The sequence below is a fragment of the Salvelinus alpinus genome, chromosome 5 (assembly GCF_045679555.1).
Source record: "Salvelinus alpinus chromosome 5, SLU_Salpinus.1, whole genome shotgun sequence".
Taxonomy (NCBI): domain Eukaryota; kingdom Metazoa; phylum Chordata; class Actinopteri; order Salmoniformes; family Salmonidae; genus Salvelinus; species Salvelinus alpinus.
Window position 1 is genome coordinate 11912473 of NC_092090.1, and position 13111 is coordinate 11925583.

Consider the following 13111-nt stretch of genomic DNA (forward strand, 5'->3'; position numbering starts at 1 on the left):
GCCCCCAAAAGGTTCTTCCAAGAACCCCATAGGAGGTGGGGTTCATCGAGGAACCTCCTTAGTTGGTGGGGGTTCTTGCAGGAACCTAACTGCCCAACTGAAACATTTGGATTTGAATTTGAAAGGACAGGAGGTGCAGGTAAAGATCTCCTCAGTTTAGGGCAAAATGCTTGACCCTTAGATGATCTAAATTCATATTGTTTTTTGATGATACCATCTACCTTTTCATATTTGTGCAATTCTTTCTAAAACAGAAAATGGACACAATTCAATGGATATCAATAAACAAGGAGGTAAGAATATGTAGGCTATAAGAGTATGTTGAAGGCTAGCTGTATTGTGTGCAGATGACTGGATTGCTCACTTTTGTGTCTGTATGTATACAGACGAAGAGACATACAAAGGTAATGAATATTCCATAGGCCTCTACATTATGGACGAGGTATGTCAATAGGCCTCTACATTATGGACAAGGTATGTCAATAGGCCTCTACATTATGGACAAGGTATGTCAATAGGCCTCTACATTATGGACAAGGTATGTCAATAGGCCTCTACATTATGGACAAGGTATGTCAATAGGCCTCTACATTATGGACAAGGTATGTCAATAGGCCTCTACATTATGGACAAGGTATGTCAATAGGCCTCTACATTATGGACAAGGTATGTCAATAGGCCTCTACATTATGGACAAGGTATGTCAATAGGCCTCTACATTATGGACAAGGTATGTCAATAGGCCTCTACATTATGGACAAGGTATGTCAATAGGCCTCTACATTATGGACAAGGTATGTCAATAGGCCTCTACATTATGGACAAGCCTTGTGTATGAAAACCATTATTATTATGCGGCAAGTGGTTAGAGCTTCGGGCCAGTAACCGAAAAGTTGCTGGATCAAATCCCCGAGCTGACAAGTTAAAACAATCTGTCGTTCTGCCCCTGAACAAAGCAGTCAAAGAACCTTTTGGGGTTAATTTTTTAACTACACCCCATTTTAATAATAAAATGCATAACAATAACAATAATATTTTAGTTGTCAGTGTTTATTATGATTTTAGAGGCAAAGCAGAATAAAATAAAACATAGGAATTTGTTCTTAAATGACTTGCCTAGTTAAATAAAATAAAAATAAATATTCACCACAAAAATCAAGGTATGAAGTGTCGTGTGGATGTTTTTTTATTTTTTATCATCTGTATAATTACTCTTTTTTGGGATATAACAGGAAACCTGTTCAATCACCATGTACTGCAAAATCATTCTGTCTATGGATACAGAGAACATCAACACGTGAACATCAACACGCCATTGGACTTGGCTCTGCTGGGAGTTTACCTCATATTTAGATTTTTTTATTTATTCTGCTTTGCCACTAAAATCATAATAAACACTGACAACTAAAATATTGTTATTGTTGTTATTGTTATGCATTTTATTATTAATAATAACAGGGGAGGGGGGGTGTAGATAATAATTAACCCCAAAAGGTTCTTTGAGGGGCTCCCGAGGGGCACAGCGGTCTAAGGCACTGCATCACAGGCACTGTTCGATTCCAGGCTGTATCACAACCGGCCATGATTTGGAGGGCGGCGCACAATTGGCCCAGCGGCGTCTGGGTTAGGGTTTGGATGGGGTAGGCCGTCATTGTAAATAAGAATTGTTCTTAACTGACTTGCCTAATTATATAAAAACATATATTTTTTAAATCCATTAAAGGGGTTCTTCAAATAACTTAAAGGGATTCCCCTACAGTTTCAATTTGAAGAACCCCTAAGGATAGTCCAGGAACCTTTTCTTTTTAGAGTACACCAAACTGGCCAAAATGCGTCGCCAGTGTGTAGAACTGCTGCCAGACAAATAGGCATACAAAAAAAGTTTAAACAATCAAAGCTATTACAAAACTGTTTGTTTCCGACTTTACGAGGGGCACATGAACGCAGCATCACCTCTGATCGAACTTCGCGAACAACCCAGCATTTTTTATCCCCACTGGCACCCGTACCTCTAGAAAGGTAGCAAGATGGCTGCGGAGCCGAACAAGACAGAAATTCTGACCATTTTTAAAAGACTACGGTCTATTCCAACTAACAAGGTAACACGAATAAGTGCTTACTGTCTATTCACTAATTTATTGATCGGTTATTGGAGGTGGAACGTAGACCAGAAAAATTATGACGTCCATCCGTCTACAGTAGCAAGCTGGTCTCTGCCTGGGCCTTACGACGGCCAGCAAGAAGCTGACGTTAGCTCACTAGGCTAGCAGAGCGGCTAACTTTGCTCTTCTAAATCGGCAATGTATACTATGTATCGTTAACGCGCCGTGCTTTTCTAACCTAGTTAACCAGTCTGGTTACTTGTTTATTTGAGCCAGAATGAGTAGGGCCGGGGCCAATGTCTGAAAGATTGTCTAACGTTAGCACCAAAGCCAACGTAATTGGACTCCTAGCAAACGTTAGCTAACTAGCCAGTCAGTAGGTTATTTTCCTTTCAATCCAGATGTCCAGCTAATTAGCTATTACCAAAATGCAAAGTTGCCTAGCTTAACGTGCCAAGCTAAATTCCCGGGGTCGACTAACGTTGCCTCATCCATAGCCGAGAACGACCTTTTGCGACTGATGTTATCTTCTTCCCAGTGGAACTTTAAGAGCCCGGACGCTCTGTATGAACTTGAACACGCATCACTTGCGCTACGGTTTTGGAAATAAGGAACCTATCTTTCATATCAGCGAGAAATAATTTTCTAAAAGGTAAAGTACTACACACCTTTTTCTATTCGTCTCCCCACACGGCCATATCTCCATGTTACAGCGCGTGTTGATGGAAGACTCAGGCGACCACCTGTGCTATTTAGCAATCTAACACAATTAGTGTGTAATGGAAGAAGGCCGCCAGAAACGTGTTGTAACCGAAAAATACTCTCGGCAGCATCTGTGAAGCCGGTTAAAACGGTGTATGTGTATATTTTGCAGATGTGATATGAACTTAAGGGCATTATGTTCCTAGAACCGTATCGCGGCACCCCTGCCCAGTCGTGAAATACATTGATTAGGGCCTAATGAATTTATTTAAATTGACTGATTTCCTTATATGAACGGTAACTCAGTAAAATCTTATTTTTGTTCCGTATATAAGTTCACTTATTGGACCTTAAGGACTAACGGTAGGCTTGCCTACACTCCTTAAGAGTACATTCTTGGGCTAGGGGTCGACTGGACCAGAATTGGACCTTACAGGATGACGTTGATATGGAGAATCTCCTTTAAGCCCAGGAAGCAGGCATTCAACTTGCCATTATTGATTATTACAACTCACATATAGCGGCTACCAGAGGTTACAGACATTACCCTGGTTCTATGAGTGAAGCTGTTCTGGCTGCCAAAGCCAGTTTACCTTGATGTTTCTCTCGTGACCCCATTTTTCAAATCAAGCAACCCCTAGTTTGGGAAACGCTGCATTATGTTGACCAGATGGTCGAGTGGTCGCTCTGTCAATGGAAATACAGTCGTGAGGAGGTGCGATCAGGTGGGACCATTCTAGCCAATGAGAGAGGGCAGATACGCGTGTGAACAACAGGAATGATGGTCCTTGCTATCTGGGATCATTGGGACGTCCCAACTCTGACGTTATTTAATTGAGGTTGACATGTAAAAAGGTTAAGGTAGGGGTTAGGGTTTAGGCTAGGGATGTCTCAAGGGTACCGGATAGCACTAAACCAGGCACAACTCCGATATAAAGTGTTTTTTTACTCAAAGGTGCCAGATTTCACATGTCCTACATATATCAGTACACTCATAGCAACTTAAGCATGATAAAACGTCTATTAGATCAATTAAGGCTCATGTAGCAAATAAGCCATTAAATTCTTTTGTTGACCAAATTCAACTCTCTCATTGACCTTCGACTCTCAACGCCTTGCTTGGTGGGCAAGTTTTATGTTGAAAATTGCCACCTGATGGAGGAGACAGATTTTTTTTTGCAGTTTCCCCTCTCGCGTCGCCTCTTCCTCTGATTGGTTGCATCTCAATAGTCTAAAATATCTTCATTTTCTGTGTAATCTTCCTTAATTAAAACAGCTGATTTAAATATGATGGAGCACTATCAGTCGGTCTTCCCCAGCGGTAGAAATAACTACTTATTGAGATGAACTCACGGCCATTTTTATGTTAGCTATGCGTTCACTGATAAGCCAAGTTTAAAAAGCAGGAAAGCTATTGGACATCTAATCCTTGAGGCTGCGATCATATGTAGAACCTGAGATCTTGTGGAAATAACCCTTGAGTTTAGTCATTGACAATGAACAGGGCTTTATGGTTAATGTATGAGTGTGTCCCATGTCTGTCACTATGCAGCTTGTTCTCTTCCCTGTTTAAGACCACATCCAGACATGTCTGCTGTAGGTATGTAGCTAGCTAACTAGGCAGTGTATTGTGTGTTTCTGTGCAAGGCGTGCTTTGACTGTGCTGCCAAGAACCCCAGCTGGGCCAGTATACCATATGGAGTGTTTCTGTGTATCGACTGCTCTGGCATTCATCGCTCTCTAGGAGTGCACCTCAGCTTTATCAGGTACCCTGTCTGTCACACACGCACACACACACACACAAAAACACGCGCACGCACACGCACACACACACACACACACACACACACACGTCATGACGCGACAAAATCCCCATGTTGTTTTGTTCCTCATCTCAGATCCACTGAGCTCGACTCTAACTGGAGCTGGTTTCAGCTGAGATGTATGCAGGTCGGAGGAAACGCCAACGCGGTACGTCAACACGATAACATTCCACTATATATATATATAGACGTTGGAACAACACACAACTTTAAACAGGACCTGCTGTGGATCTGACTCTCTCCCCCTCTTGTCTGTGTCCTCCTGGTGAAGACGGCCTTCTTCCGCCAGCATGGCTGCTCCACCAATGACACGACCGCCAAGTACAACAGCCGCGCGGCACAGATGTACCGAGAGAAGATCCGACAGCAAGCCAACACGGCGCTGTCTAAATATGGGTCTGACGTGAGTGTGGGCTGTGAGCGCAGCTTCAACGGTCACCCAAACGTACCATACCTTATGTAGCATGTATGCATGTAACAACTCGCCCTTAACCCAGCATTTTAAACCAGGCTCACGGTGATATATCCCTACTCCCAAGTTGTGGTTGTAACCACTATACCACTGATCATTGAGCTTTTGGAATTACACCATGTTTATTGAGTTGTTTAAATTCCTACTGATATTATTATTATAAATTATGGTTATCTATATAGGTCTATATATTATTATGTCTTATGGTTATCTATATAGATCTATATATTATTATTATGTCTTATGGTTATCTATATAGGTCTATATATTCCTACTGTGATATTATTCCTCCACTGAGAAGGCTACGAACTCCCCCTCTCTCGTCCCTCTCACAGCCACCCATATCAGCTACACATTGGCCTGTTGAGTCACCAGCGAGTGGGCAAACTCCACGTGTGATGTCACCAGCAGCATTAATTCATGTCTTGTGGATAGACCACACGATACATAATTACCCACAAACACCATATCTGTTCTCATTGGTGCAGATGCACTTCCAGGTCCTCACAAGGCTTTTGCAGATACCAATTCAGATTTGAATGTGCTGTGAGTGTGTAGAGGTGTTTCATATTTTAACTCACTAGTTTCAAATCATCAACTATGGTCTTCAGTTTGGGCCAAACGGTTTAAGCAGGTGTGATAGAGCTGAGCTATATTTAAAATGGGAAATCAATACGGTCCCTATGACCAACATATTCCTTTCCCAAATCTAGTGGGTATAGACTTATGATGTCTATATCTATAGAGGCCAGGGTTGATTTGGCTCTGGGCCATCTAAATCACATGTATTTATAAAGCCCTTACAGAAGCTGATGTCACAAGGAGCTTCTTCAGAAACCCAGCATAAAACCCCAAACAGCAAGCAATGCAGATATAGAAGCACAGTGGCTAGGACAAACTCCCTAGAAAGGCAGGAACCTTGGAAGAAACCTAGAGAGGAACCAGGCTCTGGGGGGAGGCCAGTCCTCTTATGGCTGTGCCAGGTGGAGATTATAAGAGTACATGGCCATTAAGGCCAGATCGTTCTTCAAGATGTTAAAACGTTCATATTTGATCTGCAGGGTCAAATAATAATCACAGTGGTTGTCGAGGGTGCAGCAGGTCAGCAACCTCAGGAGTAAATGTCAGTTGGCTTTGTGAATGGCGTCCGTAAACCCTGTCGGCTTTGTGAATGGCATCTGTAAACCCTTCCTCTTTCTCTTTCAGCTGTGGATTGACCCATCCAGTGTGAGCAGCCAGCCTGCAGCCCCAGAGAAGAGACAGACAGACTTCTTTGCTGAGCATACTCAGGTAGGCTTGAGGTCTATTGTTCAAATCACACCAATCACACAAGTGTTTTGTGCTTCTGTGTTCATTCTGTGTGTGCAGTAGTGTTGGTTCTGTGTGTACGTGTTGTGTTAATGTGACTGAATTGGTGTATTTGCAGCCTTCAAACAGCTGGGACGTGACGGCTCCTTCCCTGACGGAACACAATGGAACCCTCACTCAACTATTGGAGGACACACCCAAAGCCCCCCACACCGCCAGCACTCGTGAGTCTCACACACACACAGTCCCCCCTCTCCTCTCCTATCCTGTCGTCTGGAGCTTTCCCATATGTTTCTGAGGTTGAATTAGACAGTTGATCTGTGATTGTATTTGACATTCTCAGAGCTGGAGGAAGGACCAAGCATTGAGGGACTGAGCACTGAGCAATCTCCCAAAGTCACTATAGGTAAGTCATCAGGCAACATCCTGTTCCTCCGCTGCCTCCTTTCACATGACAACAGCTCCTCCCCTCACCTCTCAAGGATCTTTGCTGACCTTAAAAACACGGAATAGGTGATGGTCACAGCCATTTCCAGACCTCAACATCCACAGTAACCCCACCCCCTGATATTCTGGCAAGGCTGCTCTTGTTGGCTCTTCCCAGAATTGGAGACCCCCCCCCCCCTTATTTAGACATTTGGACCAGGCACCAAATTGTCCCTAGCCCTCCCATACATAGCCCACCCTGTAATACAGTCACTGGAGGTTGTCCATATGACCATGGAGCCCTCAGTAACACCTGTGTCTGCTTTGTCCGTAGAGGACTCCATGCGTTTGTCGTCAGATCAACCACAGCTACCCAAAGGTGATTGGAACGCCTTTTTAAAAGCTGCCGTTAGCCCATTGGCTGGCCAGATTTTCAGGAAGCATGGTTGGTTCTGTGCTTGACTGACACCTCACCTGATTGTGACACGCAAGCTTAAGCCCCTCACTCCCAGCTCTAAGTAAAATGTGTGACTGCCAAGGCTTTCTTCCTTCTTCCAGTCTCCTAACATTAATACAACAGTCAGACAACCCCTATTCAACATGTAGCCTCGGTCACAGACCTAGCAGACTCAGTGGCTTTCATTCAACATGTAGCCTCGGTCACAGACCTAGCAGACTCAGTGGCTTTCATTCAACACGTAGCCTCGGTCACAGACCTAGCAGACTCAGTGTCTGTCATTCAACACGTAGCCTCGGTCACAGACCTAGCAGACTCAGTGCCTTTCATTCAACACGTAGCCTCGGTCACAGACCTAGCAGACTCAGTGCCTTTCATTCAACATGTAGCCTCGGTCACAGACCTAGCAGACTCAGTGCCTTTCATTGAACACGTAGCCTCGGTCACAGACCTAGCAGGCTTACAGTGCCTTTCATTCAACACGTAGCCTCGGTCACAGACCTAGCAGACTCAGTGCCTTTCATTGAACACGTAGCCTCGGTCACAGACCTAGCAGGCTTACAGTGTCTTTCATTCAACACGTAGCCTCGGTCACAGACCTAGCAGACTCAGTGCCTTTCATTCAACATGTAGCCTCGGTCACAGACCTAGCAGACTCAGTGCCTTTCATTGAACACGTAGCCTCGGTCACAGACCTAGCAGGCTTACAGTGCCTTTCATTCAACACGTAGCCTCGGTCACAGACCTAGCAGACTCAGTGTCTTTCATTCAACATGTAGCCTCGGTCACAGACCTAGCAGACTCAGTGCCTTTCATTCAACACGTAGCCTCGGTCACAGACCTAGCAGACTCAGTGCCTTTCATTCAACACGTAGCCTCGGTCACAGACCTAGCAGACTCAGTGCCTTTCATTCAACACGTAGCCTCGGTCACAGACCTAGCAGACTCAGTGTCATTCATAAGTTTTCACTCCCGTTGAACTTCATGTTGTATTGTATTAGAAATTGGGATTAAAATGAAAAATAAATACATTTAAATACATCACTGATCTACACAAAATAGTCTCATGTCAAAGTGAGGGATACAATTCTGTACAGACTTCCTTCTTTTGACTGTCATTTAGATCAGTATTGTGGAGTTACTACAATGTGGTTGAGCCATCCTTAGTAGATCAGCATTGTGGAGTGACTACAATGTGGTTGAGCCATCCTTAGGAGATCAGTATTGTGGAGTGACTACAATGTGGTTGAGCCATCCTTAGTAGATCAGTATTGTGGAGTGACTACAATGTGGTTGAGCCATCCTTAGTAGATCAGTATTGTGGAGTGACTACAATGTGGTTGAGCCATCCTTAGTAGATCAGTATTGTGGAGTGACTACAATGTGGTTGAGCCATCCTTAGTAGATCAGTATTGTGGAGTGACTACAATGTGGTTGAGCCATCCTTAGTAGATCAGTATTGTGGAGTGACTACAATGTGTTTGAGCCATCCTTAGTAGATCAGTATTGTGGAGTGACTACAATGTGTTTGAGCCATCCTTAGTAGATCAGTATTGTGGAGTGACTACAATGTGGTTGAGCCATCCTTAGTAGATCAGTATTGTGGAGTGACTACAATGTGGTTGAGCCATCCTTAGTAGATCAGTATTGGGGAGTGACTACAATGTGGTTGAGCCATCCTTAGTAGATCAGTATTGTGGAGTGACTACAATGTGGTTGAGCCATCCTTAGTTTTGTCCCTTCACAGCCGTTAAACCCTGAAGCTGTTTTAAAGTCACAGTAGGACTCATGATGACATCACTGCACGGTTCCCTTCCCATCCGGCAGCTCAGTTAGAAAGGACGTCTGTATCTTTGTAATAACTTGATCAAGCTTAAAGGGATATTCAGTGCCTGCTTCTTTTTTCTACCCATCTACCAATCGCTGCCCTTCTTTATGAGGCATTTGAAAAGCTCCCGTTGGTTGAATCGCTGCTTGAAATGCACTACTTCACTGAGGGAAAGGGTGGATACCTAGTCAGTTGTACAACTGAATGTATTCAACTGAAATGTGTCTGACCTCACAGAGGTTGTATGTTTGGGGTACCAAGAAAGGGTCATTCAAATCACGTTGACCACTATTATTTCACACACTGAGGCCATGCAACTTATTGTGTGATTTGCTACACAAATGTTTTCTGCTCAACAATCAAGATATTTGAGTTATACATTTTTCTTAATTTGTGAACATTTTATATAATTTGATTTTTAGTTTGACATGGAGTATTTGGTACGGATCAATGATTTGGTGCTTATCATTTCAGTTCTACTTCGTATCAAAATGTGAAAGTCCAATGGGGTGAATACTTATTATAGGAACTGTCTGTCCCGTAACTTTAGAATAACGTAAACAAATGAACCTATTTCTGTCAGGTGTATGACACTGGTGCTGTCCTTCAGCTGCAGTGATATAACACTGCTGACTGTAGCACATGTCTTGAAACTGCTCTGACTGGATAAAAGGACTGTTGGAACGCTATTTCTCATCCGAGTGTGTTGACAAGTTCTTTGCGTAGCGTCTGCTAAGGGTACTGAATGTTTGCACCTGTTTAAAACAGAGGGGAAACGTACAACGGTTTGTGCGTTCACATGTATGGGGGCACGCCTATGCATTTGTAGGGGTTAACATTGGTGTGTGTGTGCGCAACTTGCATTCCTTTTTTCAAAGTTCTGCAGAGCGATTACATCTCGGGAGTCCCTGGCCTGTCGCTGTCCACCAGTGTTCTAATGATGAGCTTTGTGTTACAGATGTGAAGCAATCCATCATTGGGAAAAAGAAGCCCAGCACTACTAAGAAAGGGGTAAGTTACACCCCCTTCAGCACTCAGACAGGGGGCTCCGCGTGAGGTGCAGGGTTTAGGCTGGTCACGTGACCTGACTAGGAAACACGTGGAGCCCTAGATATGGCATGTAGTTAGGGCTCGGTGTTGTTCCTGGATAAGTCACGTTGACCAGAAAAACAAATGTCCCAAATCAGAACCACCAAACCTGGCTAATGAATCAAGAGTGCGTTGATCAAACCATGAATGTAATACTACCACTTGTCCACATGGGGGCAGTCATTTCCTCTGTCCCCAGCTGTGTGTAACCATCTCGTCTGTGCTCCTCTCCCTCCAGCTGGGTGCTAAGAAGGGCCTGGGGGCCCAGAAGGTGAGCAGTAAGAGCTTCTCGGAGGTGGAGAAACAGGCCCAGGTAGCTGAGAAGCTGAGAGAGGAACAAGCAGCTGATGCTAAGAAACAGGCAGAGGAGTCCATGTGAGTGAACCACAGTTTGACAGTCAGAGAGCATGGAAACACCTCCGCCCCACATTCTGCTCTCCCTGCTGTTTTAGTGTTTACACTAAATTAATATTTGCTGTCTTCTCATGGTCAGACTGTTCAGTGGTTGTATATATCATGCTGCGAAATATGGAGCCTACTTCTGCGTACAGGAAGTGAATAGAGGGGATCCTTGAGGACAGGAAGTAGTGACATCCGCTGGCACAATAATCCTATTATCGTGTAACCGACAATTATGGACCATAACCGTGGGGGGGACAAAAAGGGTAATGTTGGTAATCATTTTATGAGGAGAACGACATGGTCGGGAGGAGAGTTTCCTCAAATTCCAAGCGGGCAAAATTGTTGCAAATGAATGTAGAACAATTGACAAATGTGTCTCTTTTTGCAGTGTGGCCTCCATGCGCCTGGCCTACAAGGAGCTGGAGATTGACAGGAAGATGGACAACAAGAAGATGCAGAACATGGAGGGTAAGAAGAGAGAGCAGGCTGAGAGACTGGGCATGGGCTTCGGCAGTCGCAGGTAATCAAGTTATCAGTGTTCAAACCATGTTCTCAAACAACAGTAATGTTTCTCATGGAATAAGCGTTCCTTGAGCACTACAAATAGCACATGAGTGCTGCCTGTTTGCATGTGCTAATTTAGGCTGTAGTATTCCTGTTTAAACGATACTTTGGGATTTTGGCAATGAGGCCCTTTATCTACTTCCCCAGAGTCAGATGGACTCGTGGATACCATTTTTATAGTCCGTGTCAAGTTTGAAGGAAGTTAGAGTTTTGTGAGCCAATGCTAACTTTCGTTAGCACAATGACTGGGAGTTTATGGGCATCTGCCGATACCATTGACTTCCAGTCATTATGCTAATGCTAGTAAGAAATTGCGCAAGGGCTAGTTAGCAACCTAGTTAGCAACTCAAACTGCACGCAGAGACATAAAAATGGTATCTAGGAGTCGATCTGACCCTGGGGAAGTAGATAAAGGAGTTGATCTGACCCTGGGGAAGTAGATAAAGGAGTTGATCTGACCCTGGGGAAGTAGATAAAGGAGTTGATCTGACTCTGGGGAAGTAGATAAAGGAGTTGATCTGACCCTGGGGAAGTAGATAAAGGAGTTGATCTGACCCTGGGGAAGTAGATAAAGGAGTTGATCTGACTCTGGGGAAGTAGATAAAGGAGTTGATCTGACCCTGGGGAAGTAGATAAAGGAGTTGATCTGACTCTGGGGAAGTAGATAAAGGAGTTGATCTGACTCTGGGGAAGTAGGTAAAGGAGTTGATCTGACTCTGGGGAAGTAGATAAAGGAGTTGATCTGACTCTGGGGAAGTAGATAAAGGAGTTGATCTGACTCTGGGGAAGTAGATAAAGGAGTTGATCTGACTCTGGGGAAGTAGATAAAGGAGTTGATCTGACTCTGGGGAAGTTGATAAAGGAGTTGATCTGACTCTGGGGAAGTAGATAAAGGAGTTGATCTGACTCTGGGGAAGTAGATAAAGGAGTTGATCTGACTCTGGGGAAGTTGATAAAGGAGTTGATCTGACTCTGGGGAAGTAGATAAAGGAGTTGATCTGACCCTGGGGAAGTAGATAAAGGAGTTGATCTGACTCTGGGGAAGTTGATAAAGGTCCTAATTGCCAAAATCCCGAAGTATCCCTTTAATTATTTATGCTTTTGGTTGGTGTCCGACTCTTTGATGGGATGCCATGTTACAGAGTGTGGTTTTAACTTCAGTGGTGTTTGTGTGTTTACGGTCTCTGTGTGTGTGTAGATTGTGTTGCGGTACATTTATTGTGTGTGGACATGACTTAAGTGTGTGGTTATTCTGTGTATTCCAGCACCATATCTCACTCAGTGATGTCAGAGATGCAGGTGATTGAGCAGGAGACGCCCTTAGGGGCCAAGTCCTCGCCTCGCTCCAAACTGGACATGTTGGATGAGCCGGGCTTCTCCTCCGGACCCCCTAAGTACGTCACACCCCAAACAGATCAGAATGTCTTCTCCCTAAGAGTAGTAGTGGAAAAATGGGTTTCTGTCCAATTCCAAATGGACTTCCAACCCCAAGCTAGCTACCTCCCAGGCACTGGGGTTGTTGTATACAGCTGAAAGGATTGGATTGGTATTAACAATATGGTAATGGGTCCAACTTGCCTTCAGATAGGCTTGATATACTTGTCTTCATCTTGCTAAGACACCAATCCAATCATTTCATAATTATCTAAGAGTCTTGGGTCTATGGGTTAGGGGTAGAGCCTTGGGTCTATGGGTTAGGGGGTAGAGCCTTGGGTCTATGGGTTAGGGGTAGAGCCTTGGGTCTATGGGTTAGGTGTAGAGCCTTGGGTCTATGGGTTAGGTGTAGAGCCTTGGGTCTATGGGTTAGGTGTAGAGCCTTGGGTCTATGGGTTAGGGGTAGAGCCTTGGGCCTATGGGTTAGGAGTAGAGCCTTGGGCCTATGGGTTAGGGGTAGAGCCTTGGGCCTATGGGTTAGGGGTAGAGCCTTGGGTCTATGGG

The 13111-nt window shown here is 44.3% G+C and overlaps 1 protein-coding gene across 2 annotated transcripts in view; it reads left to right on the top strand.

Annotated features, from left to right (window-relative positions):
- Positions 1-1935: 1935 nt before the first annotated feature.
- arfgap2 (ADP-ribosylation factor GTPase activating protein 2) overlaps positions 1936-13111 on the top strand; it is a 31819-nt gene continuing 20643 nt past the window's right edge. The window contains exons 1-12 of one of the 2 annotated variants that reach the window (XM_071400622.1): positions 1948-2099; positions 4452-4570; positions 4703-4775; positions 4899-5030; positions 6306-6389; positions 6526-6631; positions 6751-6813; positions 7168-7212; positions 10077-10129; positions 10446-10582; positions 10998-11129; positions 12439-12567. In XM_071400622.1, the coding sequence (XP_071256723.1) occupies positions 2028-2099; positions 4452-4570; positions 4703-4775; positions 4899-5030; positions 6306-6389; positions 6526-6631; positions 6751-6813; positions 7168-7212; positions 10077-10129; positions 10446-10582; positions 10998-11129; positions 12439-12567 (1145 nt within the window). In that variant the 5' untranslated portion in view covers positions 1948-2027. Of the gene's footprint in view, positions 2100-4451; positions 4571-4702; positions 4776-4898; positions 5031-6305; positions 6390-6525; positions 6632-6750; positions 6814-7167; positions 7213-10076; positions 10130-10445; positions 10583-10997; positions 11130-12438; positions 12568-13111 lie in introns of both variants that reach the window. The other variant, XM_071400623.1, reaches the window with a different exon arrangement.